General features: G+C 37.2%; 1 protein-coding gene across 5 annotated transcripts in view; it reads right to left on the bottom strand.

Annotated features, from left to right (window-relative positions):
• USP33 (ubiquitin specific peptidase 33) overlaps positions 1 to 21,732 on the bottom strand; it is a 65,675-nt gene that overhangs the window by 17,046 nt on the left and 26,897 nt on the right. For 3 of the 5 annotated variants that reach the window (XM_017531363.2, XM_017531354.1, XM_017531340.2), the window contains exons 7-20: positions 20,927 to 20,996; positions 16,912 to 17,025; positions 16,149 to 16,227; positions 14,608 to 15,025; positions 11,285 to 11,425; positions 9,230 to 9,342; positions 7,928 to 8,100; positions 7,736 to 7,830; positions 7,087 to 7,120; positions 4,889 to 4,934; positions 3,859 to 4,039; positions 2,532 to 2,658; positions 1,673 to 1,842; positions 320 to 401 (exon numbers count right to left, since the gene is read on the bottom strand). In XM_017531363.2, coding sequence (XP_017386852.1) covers positions 320 to 401; positions 1,673 to 1,842; positions 2,532 to 2,658; positions 3,859 to 4,039; positions 4,889 to 4,934; positions 7,087 to 7,120; positions 7,736 to 7,830; positions 7,928 to 8,100; positions 9,230 to 9,342; positions 11,285 to 11,425; positions 14,608 to 15,025; positions 16,149 to 16,227; positions 16,912 to 17,025; positions 20,927 to 20,996 — 1,843 coding nt within the window. The remainder of the gene's footprint in view (positions 1 to 319; positions 402 to 1,672; positions 1,843 to 2,531; positions 2,659 to 3,858; positions 4,040 to 4,888; positions 4,935 to 7,086; positions 7,121 to 7,735; positions 7,831 to 7,927; positions 8,101 to 9,229; positions 9,343 to 11,284; positions 11,426 to 14,607; positions 15,026 to 16,148; positions 16,228 to 16,911; positions 17,026 to 20,926; positions 20,997 to 21,732) is intronic. The other 2 variants (XM_017531368.2, XM_037739568.1) reach the window with 1 other exon arrangement.

Below are 21,732 nucleotides of genomic sequence, written 5' to 3'. Positions count from 1 at the left end.
ATATTAAATTGTGGGAGGGTATACACATGTAAAATTTTAGTGTGGGGACATGCAAACTATTTTAAACAAGATATTTAAATTACTAAAGTATACCTTTACAGACAGATAATTAGAACAAAAAAAATTAGAAGCATCTAGACTACATCACAGTAGCTACAAAGTCTTCCTACTCACACTTGAGAATGAATAAATGAAGGAAAAAGAAGAGATATTGTACATAAACATACAGCAGAAGGAGCATCTGTGAAATAATCCAATCCCGTTTTAACCAGTTTAACTGACTTTCACAACAATGTATGATCAGATTTAAAAAACAAACCTGCTATATAGGTTATCCCAAATGTTCTGAGGCAGCATCAAAACCAGGTCTTCAATATAACCAGCTTTTCTTGGAGGAACACCTAAAAAAAATAATTTAAACACACTTGTTTCATGCTTTAATTTATATTCCTTTCAAAGATTAAACTCATTTTTTAACAGTAACTAAATGACTGATCATCATTTTTTTTTTTAAGTGGCAGGGTCTTGTTCTGTCACCCAGTCTACACAGTGCAGTGGCATGACCATGGCTCACGGTAGCCTCAAAATTCCTGGACTCAAGGGATCCTCCTGCCTCAGCCTCCTGAGTACTAAGGACTACAGGCATGCTTCAACACACCCAGCTAATTTTTTAATTTTTTTGTAGAAACAGGCTCTCACTATGTTGCCCAGGCTGGTCTCAAACTCATGACCTCAAGTGATCCTCCTGCCTTGGCGTCCCAAAATGCTGGGATTAAAGGTGTGAGCCACAGCATCTGGCCATTTTTTTAAGTCAAGGTCTCACTCTGTTACCCAGGCTGGAGTGCAGCAGCATGAGATCATGGATCACCACAACCTTGAACTCTAGCGCTCAAGGGATCCTCCTGCCTCAGCCTCCTGATTACAGGTGTGAGATTACATTCTCTCTCCCAAGAAAGGTAATTATAAAGAATTTTTGGTGAACATATTTCCTCAAGATGAACATATACCTTAGAATTTCTATGTCCAATACAGGTATCCCTATCCCTTTTGGTTTCACTACAAACATAATTACCATGAATATCCCATCTTCAACCTTAAAGTTTGATCAGCATCACACAAAGGTCCCATTTATTGTAGGAACAAACATTAACCCAGCCAGTCTCACAAGGGCCAAAGTTATATTTAATTATGTGGCTTTTTTACTTAAATCCCAGATATATTTTCATACTTGGGAAAAAAGCCAACTATTCATTTAGACAACAGGGTTAAGAACCACCAATATAGTTGGTAGACAAAATCACCAGTACAGGAATGCCTCAGGTAGAAAAAATGATGTATAATAGAAGAGGTCACTGTAATGTAAACAGCTGTTTAAGTATCTGACTCTACTATGAAATTAGAGCTTTCACAGAAGAAAAAGGATCTTTAGAGGCTTTAGACACTAGCGAAAAGTTTAGAAAGTATTTACTCAATAAATATATGCACAATAAAGAGGCTACAGATTACCTATAATACAAAAGGAAAGTCAATTTCTGACACCATATGGAATTAAACACGTTAAGTTTGAATGCAGGTGGGGAAATGGGAAATAAGGAAAATTTGTGGCTCTCCTAATTTGCAAATTATTTTACAGCAAACCTCTACCACTGCTTTGCATTACAAGATTTCTTACCTCCATGAATACAAAGAAAGTCATTATTTGAAATAGGGCCAGGTTCGGCAAAGGTCTTAAATTTATTTAGCCACTGTCGAGAAATATAAAACTGAAGGAGGCTTGGTTCCATTATGTTCAACAAATTTGATATCCTTCTCCTCTCTTTTTGCGCCTCTTCGCTGCTCTTCCTATTAAGGACAATGATTAATTAAATTCAAGATCAATGATTAAATTCAATTAAAGATCAATTAGGATGTTTATTCATAAATTCAATATGCATTTTACTACATTACTAGTAGATGGATTTTTCTTATTAGACTTAGCACACATATTAACACTAACTTTATTAGGTCTTGGGAATTTCAAAAGAAATATCTTTTGTATAATCCACCAAATACATTATATACCCATAGGGATGACACTGTATCTTACCTGCGAGTATCTACATAACTACTGGAACACAGTAGGCATTCAAATGTTTGTTAATAAGATCAAGCTAAATAATTAATCTGCTTCTGTTTCAGGAGCTAGCATCTTCTTTTGTAAGATGCTAAAAATACCAAATCTTTTTATAGTAATACTTCAAATATTAGCTACTTTAGGAGAAAAATTAGTACTTAATTCAGACTATCAATACCTAATTTTTAAATTAAAATTAATCTTTCTAAAACAAAATACATCCCTTTGCTCTTCATGTAACGACATTTTCTGAACAAAGAACAATTCTGCTATACAACATTTTAGTGTACTTTACTATAATAAAATAGGAGGAAAACAATTTCTAATCTTGACTCAACAATCCATTAGAATGTCTTAGAAGTCAATGATAAGCCTCAACTGTGAGATGTTCTTTCACACATATAGTTATTTCCATTACCTATAGAAAAGAACATAAGCTTCTGCATTTTGCACAGTAGATTCTGAAACTTCAGTAACACTCTGATCATCAAATTCATACCAGAGATTATTTAGATTGTTTCGGCAGTAGGCTATATAGTGTCCACCTGAATTTGAGGAAAAAGAAATCATTACAACTATACAAAAACAACATAAGAATGGAAGATAAGCTTTTTATATTTCCAGTGCCTTGCACAGTAGCTGGGATATAGAAAAAACTATGCTTGTATTTTTTTCAATGTGTATACTTGCCACCATTCCTTCAGCACTTGATGACAGAACATATAATCCTTTTTTTTTCTTTAAGAGATAGAGTCTTGCTCTGTTGCCCAGCTGGAGTGCAGGGAAGGGATCACAGCTCATTGCAGCCTCAAATTCCTGGGCTCAAGCCATCCTCTCGCCTCAGCCTCCAGAGTAATTGGGACTACAGGTGCACATCACCATGCCTAGCTAATTTGTTTTTTAAAGATGGAGTCTTGCTATATTGCCCAGGCTGTTCTCAAACTCCTGGCCTCAAGTGATCCTTCTGCCTCAGCCTCCAAAGGTGCTAGGATTACAGGCATGATTCACTAACACCCAGCTATTAGAATACATAATTTCTTTTTTCTTTTTGACTTGGAATTTCACTTTTATTGCCCAGGTTGGAGTGCCATGACGTAATCTCAGCTCACTGCAACCTCCCTCTCCTGGGTTCAAGCGATTTTCTTGCCTCTGCCTCCCAAGTGGCTGGGATTACAGGTGTCCGCCATCACGTCTGGCTAATTTTTTTATTTTTAGTAGAGGTGGGGTTTCACCATGTTGACCAGGCTGGTCTTGAACTCCTGACCTCTAGTGATCCACCCACCTTGGCCTCCCAAAGTGCTGGGGTTACAGGAGTGAGCCACCGTACCGGGCTAGGACATATAATCTTAAAAAACCTAATATAAAAATCATCATGTTAATCCCCTTATTATTTAACTGTATACAATTTTCAATATTGTAAACATCATAGTAAAAAATATTTAATTTCATAAAATTGACATGTTTTTAATAATTAGCAGTGACGTCTGTTTTTAATGTTTTTTTCTTTTAGAGATTCAGATATTATTTAAAAGATCAATTAGGATGTTTATTTATTCTTTTTTTGTTTGTTTTTTTGTAGAGATGGCGTTTCACTATGTTGCCTAGGCTGGTCTCAAACTCCTGGCTTTAAGTGAGTCTCCCTTAGTCTCCCAAAGGGCTGGGATTACAGGCATGAACCACCATGCCCAGGCTTATTTTATTTTATTTTTTTAATCTAGGAACAATTGTTAAACCTATATACTTACTACTTGCAGTTCCATGATGGCAAATGACTGACAGAAGATCATATGTCACAATTTGAGCTGGACTATCCTTGGCAAGAAATGGCTGAAGATCCAAGCCTTCTAGCGGAAATGAAACATGGGTACTGATTTTGGTGGAAAACATTAGCTCATGTCTGAATCTTTTAAGGTGGATGCATAAAATCTAAAAGAGAATAAAATTTAAAAAAACTAATTTGTCAATACAAAAAAACAAAAACCATTATAACAAGTAAAACTCAGTAATATTTTTATTCAATAACCAAGAAACTGAGGTGTTCAATCAAAATACAATTATAAAGTTATTTAGATTTTTACTTAGTTTTAAATGCTAGATAAAGGAGTGTATTCAATATACACTGACGTGTCAAGGTTAAGTATTAATCTGCAAGTATAACCTGCTTCCAGAGATGCAAAAAATATGGAAATGGTGAAACATGGTACTAAGTTCACTGCTATTTGTTTTTATAATTTTACACTTTAGACCTGGAAAGATCCTGCAAGTTTGATTAAACTTTATTCAACATAGCACACTGTTAAAGGGCACTTACAGTATTTAACTCAATACTTTTAAAATGAATAATCTTTTTTTTTTTTTTTGAGATAAAGCCTCACTCTCTCGCCCAGGCTGGAGTGCACTGGCACAATCTCAGCCCACTGCAACCTCCACCTCCTGGGTTCAAACAATTCTTCTGCCTCACCTTCCTGAGTAGCTGGGACTCTGGGCACACGACACCATGCCCAGGTAATTTTTGCATTTTTAGTAGAGGCGGGGTTTCATCACATTAGCCAGGAGGCTCTCAAACTCCTGACCTCGTGATCCACCCACGTCAGCCTCCCAAAGTGCTGGGATTACAGGTGTGAGCCACTGCACCCAGCAAAAAATGAATAATCTTAATACGGCATACATAGCAACCATTCAATTCTTCAACCAAGCAAAGAGAATTTATTACTATATTTTGTTACATTAATACTTTGTGTTCCTACCACAAGTTGATTAAAATAACACCCATACCTCAGGAAACTTTTGTACTTTACAAAACTTTACTCCATTTCTCAACCTAAGGGGAGAAAAGAGAAAATCAATTAATCTACAAAAAGACAGTATATTTAAATTTGCAGCAAAAATCTTTTAGAAGATGCAGAGACCCAGCCTGCCCAACATGGTGAAACCCCACCTCTACTAAAAATATAAAATTAGTGAGGCGTGGTGGCGAATGCCTATAGTCCCAGTTACTTGGTGGGGGGGGATCTGAAGCAGGAGAATCACTTGAATCCAAGAGGCGGAGGTTGCAGAGAACCGAGATCCCGCCATTGGACTCCAGCCTGGGCGACAGAGTGAGACCCTGCCTCAAAAAAAAAAAAAAAAAAAAAAAAAAAAAAAAAAAAAAAAAAAAAAAAAAAAAAAAAAAAATGCAGAGACAAAAGATACCAGACTAGAACCGGGCATGGTGGCTCACGCCTTTAATCCTAGCACTTTGGGAGGCCTAGGTGGGTGGATCACCTGAGGTCCTGAGTTCATTCGAGACAAGCCTGACCAACATAGAGAAACCCCATCTCTACTAAAAATACAAAATTAGCCAGGTGTGGTGGCGCATGCCTGTAATGCCAGCTACTCAGGAGACTGAGGCAGGAGAACTTCTTGAACCCGGGAAGCGGAGGCTGCAGTGAGCCAAGATTGAGCCATTACACTACAGCCTGGGCAACAAAAGCAAAACTCTATCTCTAAAAACAAACAAACAAAAAAGGTATCAGACTAGAAACACTCGCCACTGAATTATGTTACACATATACATTAAATATCTTTTTTTTTTTGAGATGGAGTTTCTCTCTTGTCGCCCAGGCTGGAGTGCTGTGGTGCAATCTTGGCTCACTTCTCCTGGGTTTATGCAATTCTGCTGCCTCAGCCTCCCAAGTAGCTGGGGTTATAGGTGCCCGCCACCATGCCCAGCTAATATTTTTATTTTTGGTAGACACAGGGTTTTCCCATGTTGATCAGGCTGGTCTCGAACTCCTGACCTCGAACTCCTAATCTCCGGTGATCCACCCATCTTGGCCTCCCAAAGTGCTGGGATTACAGGCATGAGCGACGGTGCCCGGCCTACATTAAATATCTTAATCAAAACACTGGAGTCCCTTATTGTAAAAAATAATTCAAACCAAGGATATCAGTAATCAAAAATTTAGGGTTGTATAATTATTTGATGAAAATTATTTTCTGTTTTAACAAATGTGCCACTGTCTATGGTGTGGCTATGCCTTTAAACATCTAGGTATTAAGTAAAACTAGATAAAGCAAAATCTCAGTTTTATAAAATTTGTAGTTCAAGCCAATATATCAAAATCTTGGACAGGCACGGTGGCTCATGCCTAGAATCCCAGCACTTTGGGAGGCTGACACAGGCATATCACCTGAGGTCAGGAGTTCAAGATCAGCCTGACCAACACTGCAAAACCCCATCTCTACTAAAAATACAAAAACTAGCTGGGTGTGGTGACGGGCACCTCTAATCCCAGCTACTTGAGAGGATGAGGCAGGGAGAATTGCTGGAACCCAGAAGGCGGAGGTTGCAGTGAGCCAAGATCGCACCACTGCACTCCAGCCTGGGCAACAAAGCAAGACTCTGTCTCAAAAAAAACAAAGTCTTGACCGGGCACAGTGGCTCATGTTTGTAATCCCAGCATTTGGGGAGGCCAATGTTGGCAAATCGTCGTGAGCCAAGGAGTTCAAGAGCAGCCTGGGCAACACAACAAAACTCCATCTCTACAAAAAATAGAACAATTAGCCAAACATGGTGGTGTGCACCTGTAGTCCCAACTACCTGAGAGGCTACGGCAGGAGGATCACCTGTGCCCAGGAGGTTGAGGATGCAAAGAGCTGCAATCACGCCACTGCACCTTCAGCCTTGGCGACAGAGTGAGACTATGTCTCCTCCCCCCCCAAAAAAAACAAACAAAAAAACAACTTTATTCTTACATGTGGTAATGTGGTAAAAAAGATAAAGGATTTGATTATTAATAATCAAATCTGTATTTGTCAAGTTTTTACCTTACATCTGTTTCACAAAACAGCTAATCTCTATTATTACTAGAATAAAGCTTTCTGGTCTATATTCTTCTAAATACAGTGGCAAACTTAACTCCACATACCCAGTTCTAAAAACCAAGAAAAATACACAACATGCAATTAAAAGCACTGTCAATGTCACTTACTTTTTGCACTTTTCACAACTGTACATATTGTCACCTGCAAATAAAACAGATCTGGTCACTGCTTTCAAATTAACAGCAAACTGCTTATTATGGTCCTGTAATTCTTTGATTTTGCTCCATGCTGACGTCCCAGCACAGTAAAACAAGGTTCCTTTTTTTCAGTCTATGCTCATGAATCAGATTACTGTTTACCTTCCCCTCCCTTAACTCCTGCCAACACTGAAATCCTGCCTCAAATAATATCTTTTCCATTTACTCATTCAACAATACTTACTGCCTGTCATATGTCCAAGCAAGGTGCTAGATACCCAAAAATAGTGAATGACGTTAAATAATATGGAGTAGCTCACAAGTACAGATACATAAGTAAGTCCATTATTTTGGTTGAGTTTGCCCTTCTATGAATCTCAGAACAGCTATAAAATATTTCACCTCTCATTTGTCTTACACTACAGGAATTCACATGAATTCCTTCAGGATGTGATTTTTCTTGTTATATTTATATCGTCAAGGAGGACACTAACACTATGCCAATATGTGAAAGTACTATTAAGATGTCTTAAAACTTAACTTTTATGAGTATATTTTCCCACTAGTATTTTAGATTCACCTACAACAATTTAGCCATAGATATGATTACATTTCTTACCTTTTAGTTCATCTCTGGCGAAGAACGCAGCAAGACAATCTTGCAAGGTTACCACTGGACCCCAAAACCAGCTAGGGACACATGAGACAACAAACCTGAAACACCATTGATAGAAAAAAAAGGAAGTGTTCTGCCAGTAGAGCAGAAACGCAGTTTTAACAATCATGTAATACAAAGAAAATAAATACATACCTCTTCACATATTCCATGAAAAATGCTATCCACCCTTGTGGAGCATATGCTTCGCCACATGATCCTGCTTTGACTATAGAAGTTGGATGACTTGATGAATGCAGCTTAGCAAGGTCTTCCTTGCCAGGAATTGGCAAGGACAGATCTTGAAAGGTCTCGAGGGTTACAGACACCTACAATTGTTTGTGTTTTAAAAACAAGATGAACATAATCCAGCAAAACATTTACAAGGTTAGATTTTAGGCTCCAAAGATCAAAGCAAGTTTAAATAAGAAAAAAAAATTAAACTGCTTTTATAGTCATAATAGCAAAAAACAAACACTTGCTCTGTATCAGGTGCTATTCCAAATTTAATCTTCACATAAGCCCTGTGCAGTAGCTGTTAGCATCCCCATTACAATCACAGACATTGCAGCATTAAAGACCCCAAATCCAGCATCTTGGATGCTGCATCTTGAGGTCCAAATTCTTAAACACTATTGTATTTATTTTTGAAAACTGACCTTTGATGGTAGTTTTAAAATGTTTTTTAAAAAGGGTAAGGCAAAACCTGGCATCTAACTTTAAATAGCTAAAAACATGTCTGATAATTCCACTTAAATATTTAGTACCAAAATAACCTACATTAAAATTACCCTACTGAAAGTCCTTAGATTTGACTTTAGGTTCTAACACAATAATTGATTTTTGTTTTTGATATGTTATTTCATATTCATCATTGCCCCAAATTAGAATTGTTTTTAAGAAAAGCTCAAAGAAACTTTGAAGATTTGAAGTGTTATTTTAAAAATGTATGATAATTTTAATTTATGCCTTTGCTACTGTCTATGAATTTGATATGAACTTTAGTATCTGAGCCCCAGCCTAAACATGGAAAAATATTTACAAACCATATTATAACTAAATGTAAGAGATACATTCACAGCTTCGTGCCTGTGAATGTCAACAGATTCTCAGTATACAAATTTCATCAGTCTTGGGAGAATATGCATGTGTTACCAATTCTTGTTGCTGAACAACTTCTCACCTTTACATGTAACCAAAATAAATGACAAATTTAATAATTTTTCCTAATACATGCCTGTCTAATGATGGGTCACAATCCTTTAAATAGGATGTTGCTGCTATTTCCAAAAAAGTAAATTCCACACCTAGAATCAATTTGTATTGATGTAAACACAATAAATGCATACATGATCATCAATAGCAAAGAAAAGGAATTAAACTTTTCACATCATCTTGTCACATTTTTCAAGAGCACTGTCAGGAATTTTCTGTGTATTCTAATGCCTTCATACTCACCCTGTCACAAGTCAGACACTGTACTGAACTAATGATTGTTCCATCAAATATGTCTGAAATAACACTTCTGTATTTCTTGTGCTGTTTTTTCCTCTTTGGAGATGCAGACTGAGCTAGGATTGAAAAACATTAAAAAAAAAAAAAAATCAAAGCAGCTCCTTTAAAATTTTTCTCTAGAATTTTTTTACTGTTTTGTCAATCTTACTTGTACATGATCTCTAGAATCTTCAAACTGTAAAAATTACTGTGCTAAAAAGGAAATTTCAAAATACTTTTCAAAAGAGCATTAAAAAGAAACCAAGCAGACAAGGCTTCAGATGTTTGCTGTTTTTTATAAAAGTATAAATGATCCTTGGCCACCATAAAAGTACATATGAGAAAACGAAAAAATTCTAAATTAGTACAATATTCAAGGCATTTTTCTCCATATGCAAGATGGTGGAAATGCTTCATCATTGAGATGTCTACTTAAATGTTCTACAAGGCAAAAAAAAAGAGGGAAAGAGGTTAGAAAGTGAGGGAAAGATGAAAGTCATCATCAAGCTAAAGATAAAATAGGAGGGATTTGGTCTCCCCATCTTTGTTTTTGTTCCAAGTAAGGCTTTATTTGAAGAAAAGATTCTATTATTTAAAGTTTTTAAGAACTCTTTATATATTTCTGGATACAAGTCCTTTGCTAGCTATATGATTTATAACTACTTCCTCCAAACCTTATCTTTCCATTCTATTAATGTCCTTTGTCAAGAAAAACTTTTAATTTTTTCTTTAATGAATCATGCTTTTGATGTCTTTAAGAACCCCTTGTCTAAACCAAGGCCATGAAGACTTTCTCCTATGTTTTATTCTAAGAAAATGTAATACTGGAGCTCTCATATATACCTGGAAAGAATATGAAATGGCAGACACTCTGGTAAAAAGTCTAGCAGTTTAATACAACTATAAGCATTAAACAAACATAAAACCCAGTATTCCACTTCCAGGTATTTGTCCTAGACAAATGAAAATATGTTCTTATAAAAACCTGTACCTAAATTTTAGACCAACATTATTCACAATTGCCAAAAACTGGAAACAATTCAAAAGTCCACCAATGAATAAGTGAATAAATAGTAGTATACCCATAAAAAATGAAACATTAGGCCAAGTGCAGTGGCTCACTCCTGTAATCTCAACACTTTGGGAGGCCAAGGTGGGCGATCACAAGATCAGGAGTTTGAAACCAGCTTGGCCAGCATGGTGAAACCCTATCGCTACTAAAAATACACAAAATTAGCCAGGCAAGGTGGCATGCACCTGCAGACCCAGCTACTTAGAAGGTTGAAGCACAAGAACTGCTTGAACCAAGCAAGTGGAGACTGCAGTGAACCGAGATTGCACCACTGCACCCCAGCCTGGGAGACGGAGCGAGACTGTCTCAAAAAAACAAAAAACAAAAAACAAAAAACAAAAAAAAAGAAAAGAAAAAGAAACATTCCTCAGTAATAAAAAGGAACAAACTATTCAGACATGCAGTAAGTAGTGTGACTGAATCTCAAATGCATTTTGCTGAGAGGCAAACCTGTTTCAAATACTACAAAGATTTTTTAAAAATCAAAAGACAACATAGTATATGATTCCATTTATATGTCAAGTTAAATACTTAACAAGGTATTTTGCCTTTCTGGGAAAAGGCAAAACAATAAGAAAAGAGGATCAAGAGTGCCAGAGCATAGGGGTAGGGAGATGATCTGATTACAAAGTAGTAGTATTCGGAAATTATTTGGGGTGTTAAGAGCTGTTCTGTATTCTATTTGTGATGGTGGTAACAAGAATCTATGCTGCAAGTGTTAAAATTCATAAAGCTCTACACAAGAAAAAGTGAATTCAACTGTATGTAAAATGCTAAAAATAGGACCAACACACAAAACTTTTAATCATGTCTGTGTAAAATTATGCTATCCGTTTTAAAATATCAAATCATATTTCCTAATTAACACTTTAAATTATCAAATATCAAAACCATCATTTTAAACTAAAACCCAAAGCAAAAGAGACTGAATAAGAGAAACTTTTTACCTTTTTTGTGTGGTGGTGCCAATCCTGGCCACAAATTGCCTGATTTAGGAGGGCTTGCTGATAAACGTGGGTTAACACCTTCATTTGATGGAAGAATTTGTGGTGTAGACAGGTCATTTGAATGGACATCAGTGATATATTCTATAAGATTTAAAATTTGTATTATTACCTTAAATAGTAAAATTACTCCACCTGTCCAATAATGTTAAAGGTTTCTTGGTTTGATATTTTGCACACAATTCTTATTAACAAATGTCAAGTTAAATACTTAACAAGGTATTTACTAAGCAAAATAACAGTAATCTTCTACCCAGAAATGCAACTAATATATATTTGTTTGTTTATTTATTTACAGACAGTCTCCCTCTGTCCCCCAGGCTGGAGTACAGTGGTGTGATCTCGATTCATCTCAACCTCTGCCTCAGGGGTTCAAGCAATTCTCCTGCCTCAGCCTCCCAAGTAGCTGAAATTACAAGTGTTTGCCACCAGGCCTGGCTAATTTTTATATTTTTAGTAGAGATGGGGTTTCACCATGTTGGCCACATTGGTCTTGAACTCCTAGCCTCAAGTGATCCACCCACTTCGGCCTCCCAAAGTGTTGGGATTACAGGCGTCAGCCACCATGCCTGGCCCCAACTAATATTTATAACACACTACTATTACAGTCAGTTTAGGAAGTGAGCAGTGGAAACACGAAGCCAAAGAGGATCTTGTTTGTCCACACAGCTCATTTAAAAAAAAAAAAAAAAAAAAAAAAAAAAAAAGAGGCTGGGCCCAGTGGCTAAAGTCTATAATCACAACACTGGGAGGCCAAGATGGGAAGACTGCTTGAGCCCAGCAGTTCAAGACCAACCTGAGCAACATGATGAGACCCACCCCCCAACTCTACAAAAAAAATCTAAAAATTAGCTGGGCATGGTGGTGTGTGCCTGTGTGCCAGCTACTCAGGAAACTGAAGTGGGAGGATCACTTGAGCCCAAGAGGTTGAGGCCATGGTGAGATGTGATCATGCCACTGCACCCTAGCCTGGGTGACAGAATGAGACCCTGTCTTAAAAAAAAAAAAAAAAATTCAGGACAGGTTTTTTTTAGAAGTTCTAAAACCATGTGGGAGAAAAATAGATTATTCTCAAACTAACATAATCAAAATCAGGAAATGTAGGTATAATCATAAGTTATTTTATTCTTACTTTAATGAAAAGAAAAAAAAAAATGGGCCAGGTGCAGTGGCTCACTCCTGTAACCCCAGCACTCTGCCCAAGGTGGGCAGATCACCTGAGGTCAGGAGTTTGAGACCAGGCTGACTAACACGGTGAAACCCTGTCCCTACTAAAAATGCAAAAATTAGCTTGGTGGCACACGCCTGTAATCCCAGCTACTCGGGAAGCTGAGGCAGAATTGCTTGAACCTGGGAGGCGGAGGTTGCAGTGAGCCAAGATCGCACTCTAGCCTGGGCAACAGAGTGAGACTTCAACTCAAAAAGAAAAAGGAAAAGAGAATTAAAAAAATAAAAGACGAAAGAAAAAAGAAAAAGAAAAAACATACCACTTAATCAGGAAAGAACCTTTTTTTAGAATTAAATTATAAGATGAATCAAGAAAATGTAAGAGCTATCTCGATAGTATGCTGTTGGATTCCTAGTGCCTAACATATTCCAGGGCAACAGTAAATATTTGAATGAAGAAAAGAGAATTGTTAATAAGAGACCTTGACAGGGGATGTACTCAGAAATTTTTCCAGATAATGCAAAATCATTTTTCACACAGGTATTTCTCAATATTTCAACCATGACTAAATCAGACTGCATAATATTGGGAGTAAAAAAAAAGACTCACTCTAGGACTTTCTGAAGGGAATAAAGTTAATGAAATTTAGGTCAGGGGTTGGCAACTTTTTCCTATAATGGGCCAGAGAGCAAATATATTAGCTTTGTGTGCCTTATGGACTTTGCCAGATTTTTTTCATCAAGCCCTTAAAACACTAATAGCTCAGACTCCTGATTTAGGTCATCCCCTAGTTACCACATATAAGAACAAACCTGTTACAGAGCAACAAAAGACAGTATGTCCCTAATGAAGCTTAACTGGGCTTTTGACAAGAAAAGCCTGGACAGCAGTTAAAACTAAGTCTTTCAATACTAATATTTGACATATTTATTCACTAACAACTTCTACATAAGATCAGTATAATTAAGGAGCCTAACACTCCTAGTCTTCCTGACTAGAAAGCACCTATGCACTTTACGCAAGTGAACCACAAGTCTTCCTATAGTTAAGAGTATTTCTCAAGAAGAAATTTTGGATTCATTAAAATACCTAAATAAATAATTTAGTTACTCTCACTCTTGAGTCATTAGAGAAAATAAACTTTTTTACATTACATGTCTGCAACTTATTTTAAGGTCACATAATTTGAACCTCTAATGGCCCAATCTTGTGTGCTTTGGAAAACTAAATACCACATTAAGCCAAGATAAGTTAACTCTTGAAGAGATAAACTACAAAGAAATTTAATTCAACTTTCATTTGGCCACATACTCTTCCTCAAAGGGACACTGACTAGTATCATAGCATAATCTATCACAACAGGGCTCACTATAGTTAATTAAACTTCTACACTGAAACACATCTGATGTGACTCCAATGACAACAATCTAAATCTACTAGTGAATAATAATTAGAAAATTGCAATTTGGGTTATTTTGCTTTCTTCCAGGGTCTCAACATAATTTGCTTAAAACGGAAAATTCTGAGGACACCAATTTTTTAGATTACTGCATAAGTATACAAAAGACATCTGATGAAATGTTTACTTCAAAAGGAAGATGAATTTCTTATATAATTAAATGACCCCTACATTCCTTTTATCCTCAGGTTCTATAATTTTATGACTTACACACACGAATACTGCAAAATTATAATTCTAATCAGAAATACCCAAAATAGGCCGGGCGCAGTGGCTCACGCCTGTAATCCCAACACTTTGGGAGGCCAAGGTGGGTGGGTTGCATGAGCTCAGTACTTTGAGACCCGCCCAGGCAACACAGTGAAACCCCATCTCTACTAAAATACAAAAAATTAGCCAGGCATGGCAGCGTGCCCCTGCAGTCCCAGCTACTCGGGAGGCTGAGGCAGGAGAATCACTTAAATCAGGGAGTTGAAGGCTGCAGTGAGCCAAAATTACACCACTGCACTCCAGCCTGAGTGACAGAGCAAGACACTGGCTTAAAAAAAAAAAAAAAATACCCAAAGTAACAATTATTTAAACACCCATGTCTACAAATGAAATATTATCATTTTCATGAACAAACTACTAAATTGTCACCTGAAGCTCTGCTGTGTATTTGCACTTTGACGGTTTCCTGGTTGTTCAAGTCAACTGTTTCAGATACAGAGTCTCTATCTTTATCTAATTCACCTTCAGAATTTAATTTATTAATCTTATTGCACATCTTCTCTTTTTGCCAATCTTTTGACATTTCTGAATTGTTCTCATCATCCTGAATTAACATTGTTGTTTCATTATTATCTTCAGAAAAGCCTCTAGAGCTAGTTTCATTTTCTGCTTTATCACTGTTGCTACAAGATTCACAAGACTGAAAATCTACATCCGACTGGCTCTTGTCTTCTTCCATTGTCTCCTCAGTCGTTATGGCTTGAGGATCTTCTTCTACTTCCATGACTTGCTCTTTCAGTTCTTCATGAAGCAGATCCATTAAACATCGAAGGAATTCTTGAGCATCCTAATATATCAGCAACATAATGTTACCACTTCATTACATGTGTATAAAGAAATGTAAAGGAAAATACACAAAATATCATTATCAACTGTTTTATAAATGTACAGCACTATATTGAGAAAATACCAGTTTGTAGAACATAAGGTACTAGAGTAATGAGATGCATTAACTCCAAAACATTACGTAAATGAAAGTTTTCTTTTTTTGAGATGGAGTCTCATTCTGTTGTCCAAGCTGGAGTGCTAGGGCATGACCACAGCTCACTGTAGCCTTGATCCTCCAGGCTCAAGCAATTCTCCCACCTCAGTCTCCTGAGTAGATGGGACCACATGCATGTGCCATCACACCTGCTTGATACATATTTTAAAATTATTTTTAGAAATGAGGTCTCCCTATGTTACCCAGGCTGGTCTCAAACTCCTGGGCTCAAGCAATCTGCCCACCTCAGCCTCCTAAAGTGCTGGGATTATAGGCATGAGCCATCATGCCCAGCCAGATACAAGTTTTAATAAACTAAAGATGATCTAAAGGTCAATTTCTGCTGGATTCGGGGGCTCATGCTTGTAATTCTAACATTTTGGGAGACCAAGGAGGGAGGATCGTTTGAGTCAGGAATTCAAGAACACCCAGAGCAACATAATGAGACATTATCTCTCTAAAAAAAATTTAATTTAATTTAAAAAGCCAGGTGTGGTGGCTTACGCCTGTAATCCAACACTTTGGAAGGCCAAGGAGGGTGGATCACCTGAGGTCAGGAGTTCAAGCCCAGCCTGGCCAACACGGCAAAACCCCATCTCTACTAAAAACACAAAAATTAGCCGGGTGTGGTGGCACACACCTGTAATCCCAGTTATTCAGTAGGCTGAGGCAGGAGAATCACTTGAACCCAGGAGGTGGAGGTTGCAGTGAGCCAAGACTGAACCACTGCACTCTAGCCTGGGTGATAGAGCGAGACTCCATCTCAAAAAAAATAAAGAAAAGTTGAAAAAATATAAACAATAAACATGGCAAGAGAAAGACACAAGGAGTGATGACCCCAAAAGATAAGTAGACCAAAAAAAGCATAGTGCCATTTTCCAAATGTATTTAGATTATTAAAATTACGAATAAAAAGCAATAAACTAACCTGCTGAGAATACCCCCGAAATGTTGGATTTACAGTTTTAATTCCTTGAAACAGGTTAGTAGGCACAACAGATCCTGGCCTGAGCAAGAAAACATTTTTAAAGAGTAATTTTTGTGATTTAAAATTTTTATTTTAAAAATTAACAACCAATAATTCAAAGTGTTAAATTGAAAATTATGTTGAAAAAAAAAATCATTGAAAACTGCCTAATACTATATTTCACAGGCACATCAAAATATCTTATCCCTGATATTTTAAGTGATGTTTTATGCTGTCTTCCCTCAATTAAATGATTATGCCTCACTCTATGACTTTGCAAAAATGCAAATTTCCTGAATAGTTCTCTAAAACAAAATTATTAACATATTACAGCAAACTATGATCCCAATGCTAAACTTTAGAACAAATAAACATAAGCAGAAAAACATTCATATAGATATTTAGGGGCTGATTTTATCATTGTGTGAGAATGCCTACTCTTGAATATAAAACTCTATAAAGTTCCAGTAATAGCAGCTTTAACATTCCAACACTATCCCACTAAACCAAATACTTCTAGACTTCTATGATACCTTCATCTGCTTCTAAACTTCTATATCACCTTATATTCAACTTCAAATGTTACATGCCTGAAACAAAGCTGTCTCAAATATGTCTCTCTTCTACTTTTTTTCTGGCTCCATAAATAGACCTGCATCCTTTCAATATTTATAATATTCATTTAAAAGTTTAATAAAGAAGAAAAATATAGTAAGTTCCATACCTGCTTTTATGCCACAGTTCTGTCATTAGTTTGAGATAACTTTTACAAATGGCTGGTTTCTTATCTGTTCGAGCTAGTCCTCCACAATCAAGAAAAAACTGTGTCAAAGGTGGGCTAATTTTAAAAAGAGAAAAACCTTAGAGTGGAGTCAAAGCTAATACTGATTATTTCTAGTCATTCAATTAACTGACAACATATATATCCCTGTAGCTGTTCTTTCTTTGATTCCTTTTACAGCTTCACCTTTATTCCTTCATATTATTATTATTTTTTTTTTTTTGAGACGGAGTTTCACTCATGTTACCCAGGCTGGAGTGCAATGGCGCGATCTCGGCTCACTGCAACCTCTGCTTCCTGGGTTCAGGCAATTCTTCTGCCTCAGCCTCCTGAGTAGCTTGGATTACAGGCACGCGCCACCATGCCCAGCTAATTTTTTGTATTTTTAGTAGAGACGGGGTTTCACCATGTTGACCAGGATGGTCTCGATCTCTTGACCTCATGATCCACCCGCCTCGGCCTCCCAAAGTGCTGGGATTACAGGCTTGAGCCACCGCGCCCGGCCTATTCCTTCATATTCTTAAAGAGCTCAATCCTTTCAAATCAGATTTGGCCCCACCATGTCAGAGTCCTCCATGCTGCCAGATACACTTTTCAGTCCCCACTCACTAATATCTGCCACAGACGGCCATGCCCTCATTGTTGAACAAAACTTCTCTGGACTACTATAATGCATTTTCCTACTTTTCTTCTTTGCATTTCTAAACTCCTTTTCCCTCTTTATTGCTGTTTTTGCCCTTTACATATAAATACAAGGATTCCTCAGGACTTGATTCTATGATTTTTCCCTATATACCTTTTTTCCCTGGGTGATCTAAAATTTTCAACCATATTCCAATGATGGCCAAATTTACATAAAGTCAACTACGTCATCTAAATTTCAGATTTATATCAAATGGGCAAACTGATGGCTGTCATGGCATTTCAAATTGAACAGGATCAAAATTTAACTTTCAAGTAAACCTGCACTTCCTCCAGGCTTCTACATTCCATTATATGGCACTAGTATTTATTTGTTGGTGGCTCAGGTTAGCAATTTATAAGGAAGCAATTTATAAAGAATGTATTAGTTTGAGGGACCCTCCATAAATCTATTTATAGGAAACAGAATCTATTTATAGGAAACTGACTGGGCAAAGGACCAAATCCTGACGTACAATAAACTAAACCTCTTATGAAGGCATTAGATAACTACTAAGCCATCTCTTTACCAAGTGCAATTTTTTTGGGAGGAGGGATTCAGACAGGGTCTTGTTACGTTGTCCAGGCTGGTTCCAGATCTCCTGGACTCAAGCAATCCTCCCACCTTAGCCTCTCAAAGTGCTGGAATTATAGGCATGAGCCACCACACCCAGCCACCAATAGTGTAATCGTATCAGCCACATCTTTTTCAACAAAAATCAGAAGAATTACAAAGTAAATCTGTAGAAGCAGTATTGTACAGTAATCAACAACAAAAGATCCAGAAAAACAAACATATACATAAAAATCTAAGATTCAGAATTTTGTCCCTGCCAGTCATAGTGGGTCATGCCTATAATTCCAATACTTTGGGAGGCCAAGGTGGGACATCACTAAAGGACAAGAGTTCAAGACCAGCCTGGGCAACATAGCAAAAATCCATCTCTGCAAAACTTTTAAAACATTATCTGGGAGCACTGGCATGCACCTGTAGTCCTAGTTAATTGGCAGGCTGAAGCAGGAATATCCCTTGAACCCAGGAGTTCAACGCTGCAGTGAGCCACAATTGCTCCACTGCACTATAGCCTAGGTGACAGAGTAAGATCCTGTCTCCAACTTAAAAAAAAAACAAAACAGAATTCTGCTAGTATTTACTATGTGGTTAGGTTGGTAAAGTTATTTAAACTTCTGTGTCTGGTTTTCTTTTTCTTTTTTTTTTTTTTGAGATGGAGTCTTGCTCTGTCACCTAGACTGGAGTGGCACTATCGGCTCATTGCAACCTCCACCTCCCGGGTTCAAGCGATTCTCCTGCCTCGGTCTCCTGAGTAGCTGGGATTACAGGTGCGAGCCACCACACCCGGCTAATTTTTTTTTTTTTTTTTTGTATTTTTAGTAGAGATGGAGTTTCACCATGTTGGTCAGGCTGGTCTTGAACTCCTGACATCATGATCCTCTGCCTTGGCTTCCCAAAGTGCTTGGGATTACAGGCGTGAGCCACCGTGCCCGGCCTTGGTTTTCTTATGTGTATAAAAATAACAACAGCATCAACCTACAGTTCTCTCATCATAAGAAAACTGTTAAACTTTGAATCTCCTCTCCCTTTCTCTACTTACTCTACCCACATCCTATCAATCAATCATCCTCCTAAAAATGTTTATCTCCAATTTCTTCACTCTTTTCCTACCACTCCAGATGATTAAACTACCACTACTTCTTACATAAATCATTATAATAGTCTCCTAGCTGGTCTTTCAAATTCCACTCTCTTCCCCCACCAATTCACTGTCCACATGGCAACCACAGTAATATTTTAAAAACATAAGATAGATTATTAGCTACCCTACTATTCAAACGCTTCAATGGTGTCTTACTACCATGAGAATAAAGACCTACATCTTTAATGTGGCCTACATAACCTAGACCCAGATCATTCAGCCCTGTGATTACTGTACCCTGTCACACAGATTTTCTTCCAGTTCCTCAAATGTGTCAAGCTCTTTCTCATCCCAAGGCTGCTTACAAGGGGCACTCTGCTAGGAATGCTCTACCCATCCTTTTGAACAATCAGCTCATACTCATTCCTCAAGTTTCAGATTAAATGTCTCTTCTTTAATGTCTGAGCACAGTGGCCCACGCCTATAATCCCAGCACTTTGGGAGGCTGAGGCAAGCGGATCACTTCAGCCTAGAAGTTGGAAACCAGCCTGAGCAACATAGCGAAACCCCATCTCTACAAAAAATTTTAAAAATAGCCTCAGCTACTTGGGAGGCTGAAGTGAGAGGATCATATTGAACCCTGCGGAGTTGCAGTAAGCCAAAATCACGCCATTGCACTCCAGCCTGGGCAACAGAGTGAGATCCAACCTTATTAAAAAAAAAAAAAAAAAAAAAAAAAAAGTCTCTTCTTCAAAGATGTGTTCTCTGATCACTTAATAAAACCTGGGTTATCTTTATATCACAAGGTTATGAAACATAAGACAACTGAAGGCAAAATATTTATAGAGGGTTATATCTACATAAACATTAGATTATTTTGGTAAGAAGTACAAGTTTAATATCCCTAATTCAAAATACGAAATTCAAAATGCTCCAAAATCCAAAACTCCAATGCTCACTAGAGCATTTCAAATATTGGATTTTTGGATAAGCAATGCTCAACCAGTAAGTATAATGCAAACAAATACTCCAAAATCAAAAAAAATCTGAAACACTTCTGATTCCCAGCATTTCACATGAGGGATACTCAACCTGTAGACATATGTTCAATCTCCAATCACTGCTTTATAATTCAATCCAGAAACAAGGGTAATGTCAAAGTCAGTGACTTTTGAATTTTGGTCCAGACTCAATGCATCCAAACCTAAGAGTAACACCACCGGGGCACTTCCATTTTTTAAGCCTATGATTAAGAAAAAACATCTGACTGACTGCTTTATTAAAGGCTTTCCCCCTACAGAAAAATATAAAATTTTTCATAAGATCTCTGAACTAAAGTGATCAGAATAATTAGTTCAAGCCCTTCATTTTCTAGATGTAAGAAACAATTAATTTGCTCAAAGACACACAACTACCCAGGGTTTACACAAGAACCAGCAGCCTCAAGAAACGACAGGCATACATAGAGCAACACCATTGGGACAACAATGGGTTATGTCCCAAACCAGATTCTTGCCTACTCTACCTTGAAAGTTAGTCAGATACTATAGCTGAATGGTTTTCTGCTCAAAAACTAATTTTAAAAAATCATACAACAAAACAAAATTAATTTCTCCACTTACCAATTAGAAAGAGCCTGCAAAGCTGCATTCATGTAACAAGTATTTCCAATATTTTTCAAACCTGTAAGACCTATTAAGAAAAAATATACATGAAGTCATCATTCAATAATGCAAAATGACTCAATTTTGGGGGTCATTAGTATGTTTCCCAAACTATACTAAGGTTCATAGAAATACAAAATAGCAACTTGAACAATTCAGAGAAGTCACACTTTTGGAAGCCTCACAATCACCAAAATTTTTAGTTTTACATAAATTCAAGGATTAGACACTTTAAGCTCTGGAATTTGCACAGGAAGAATAGCTTTTCCATTAATATATAAGTAAGACTAGACATTTTTATAAAGCATTCATTGAGACGTTTACATTTCCTATTATAACTAAAGCTTAATTATTTTGAGAAAATAGTTTAATGACAATGCAAGAAAACTAATGTCATGATACATTGATAAACAAGCATCCTTTTCCTTCCCATTTCTTTTTTTTTTTTTTTTTTTTTTTTTTTTTTTGTTTTTATTGCTGGGCGTGGTGGATCACCCTGTAATCCCAGCACTTTGGAAGGCCAAGGCAGGCGGATCACAAGGTCAGGTCAGGAGTTTGAGACCAGTCTGGCCAACATAGTGAAACCCCACATCAACTACAAATACAAAAAAAAATTAGCCAGGTGTGGTGGTATGAGCCTGTAACCCCACCTACTTGGAAGGCTGAGGCAGGAGAATCTTGTGAAACCAGGAGGCAGAGGTTGCAGTGTGCTGAGATGGCGCCACTGCACTCTAGCCCAGGCGGCAGTGCAAGATACCATCTCA

This window comes from Cebus imitator, unplaced genomic scaffold (assembly GCF_001604975.1).
Source record: "Cebus imitator isolate Cc_AM_T3 unplaced genomic scaffold, Cebus_imitator-1.0 Scaffold3, whole genome shotgun sequence".
Lineage (NCBI taxonomy): Eukaryota > Metazoa > Chordata > Mammalia > Primates > Cebidae > Cebus > Cebus imitator.
This window is presented reverse-complemented; position numbering and strand designations above follow the sequence as displayed.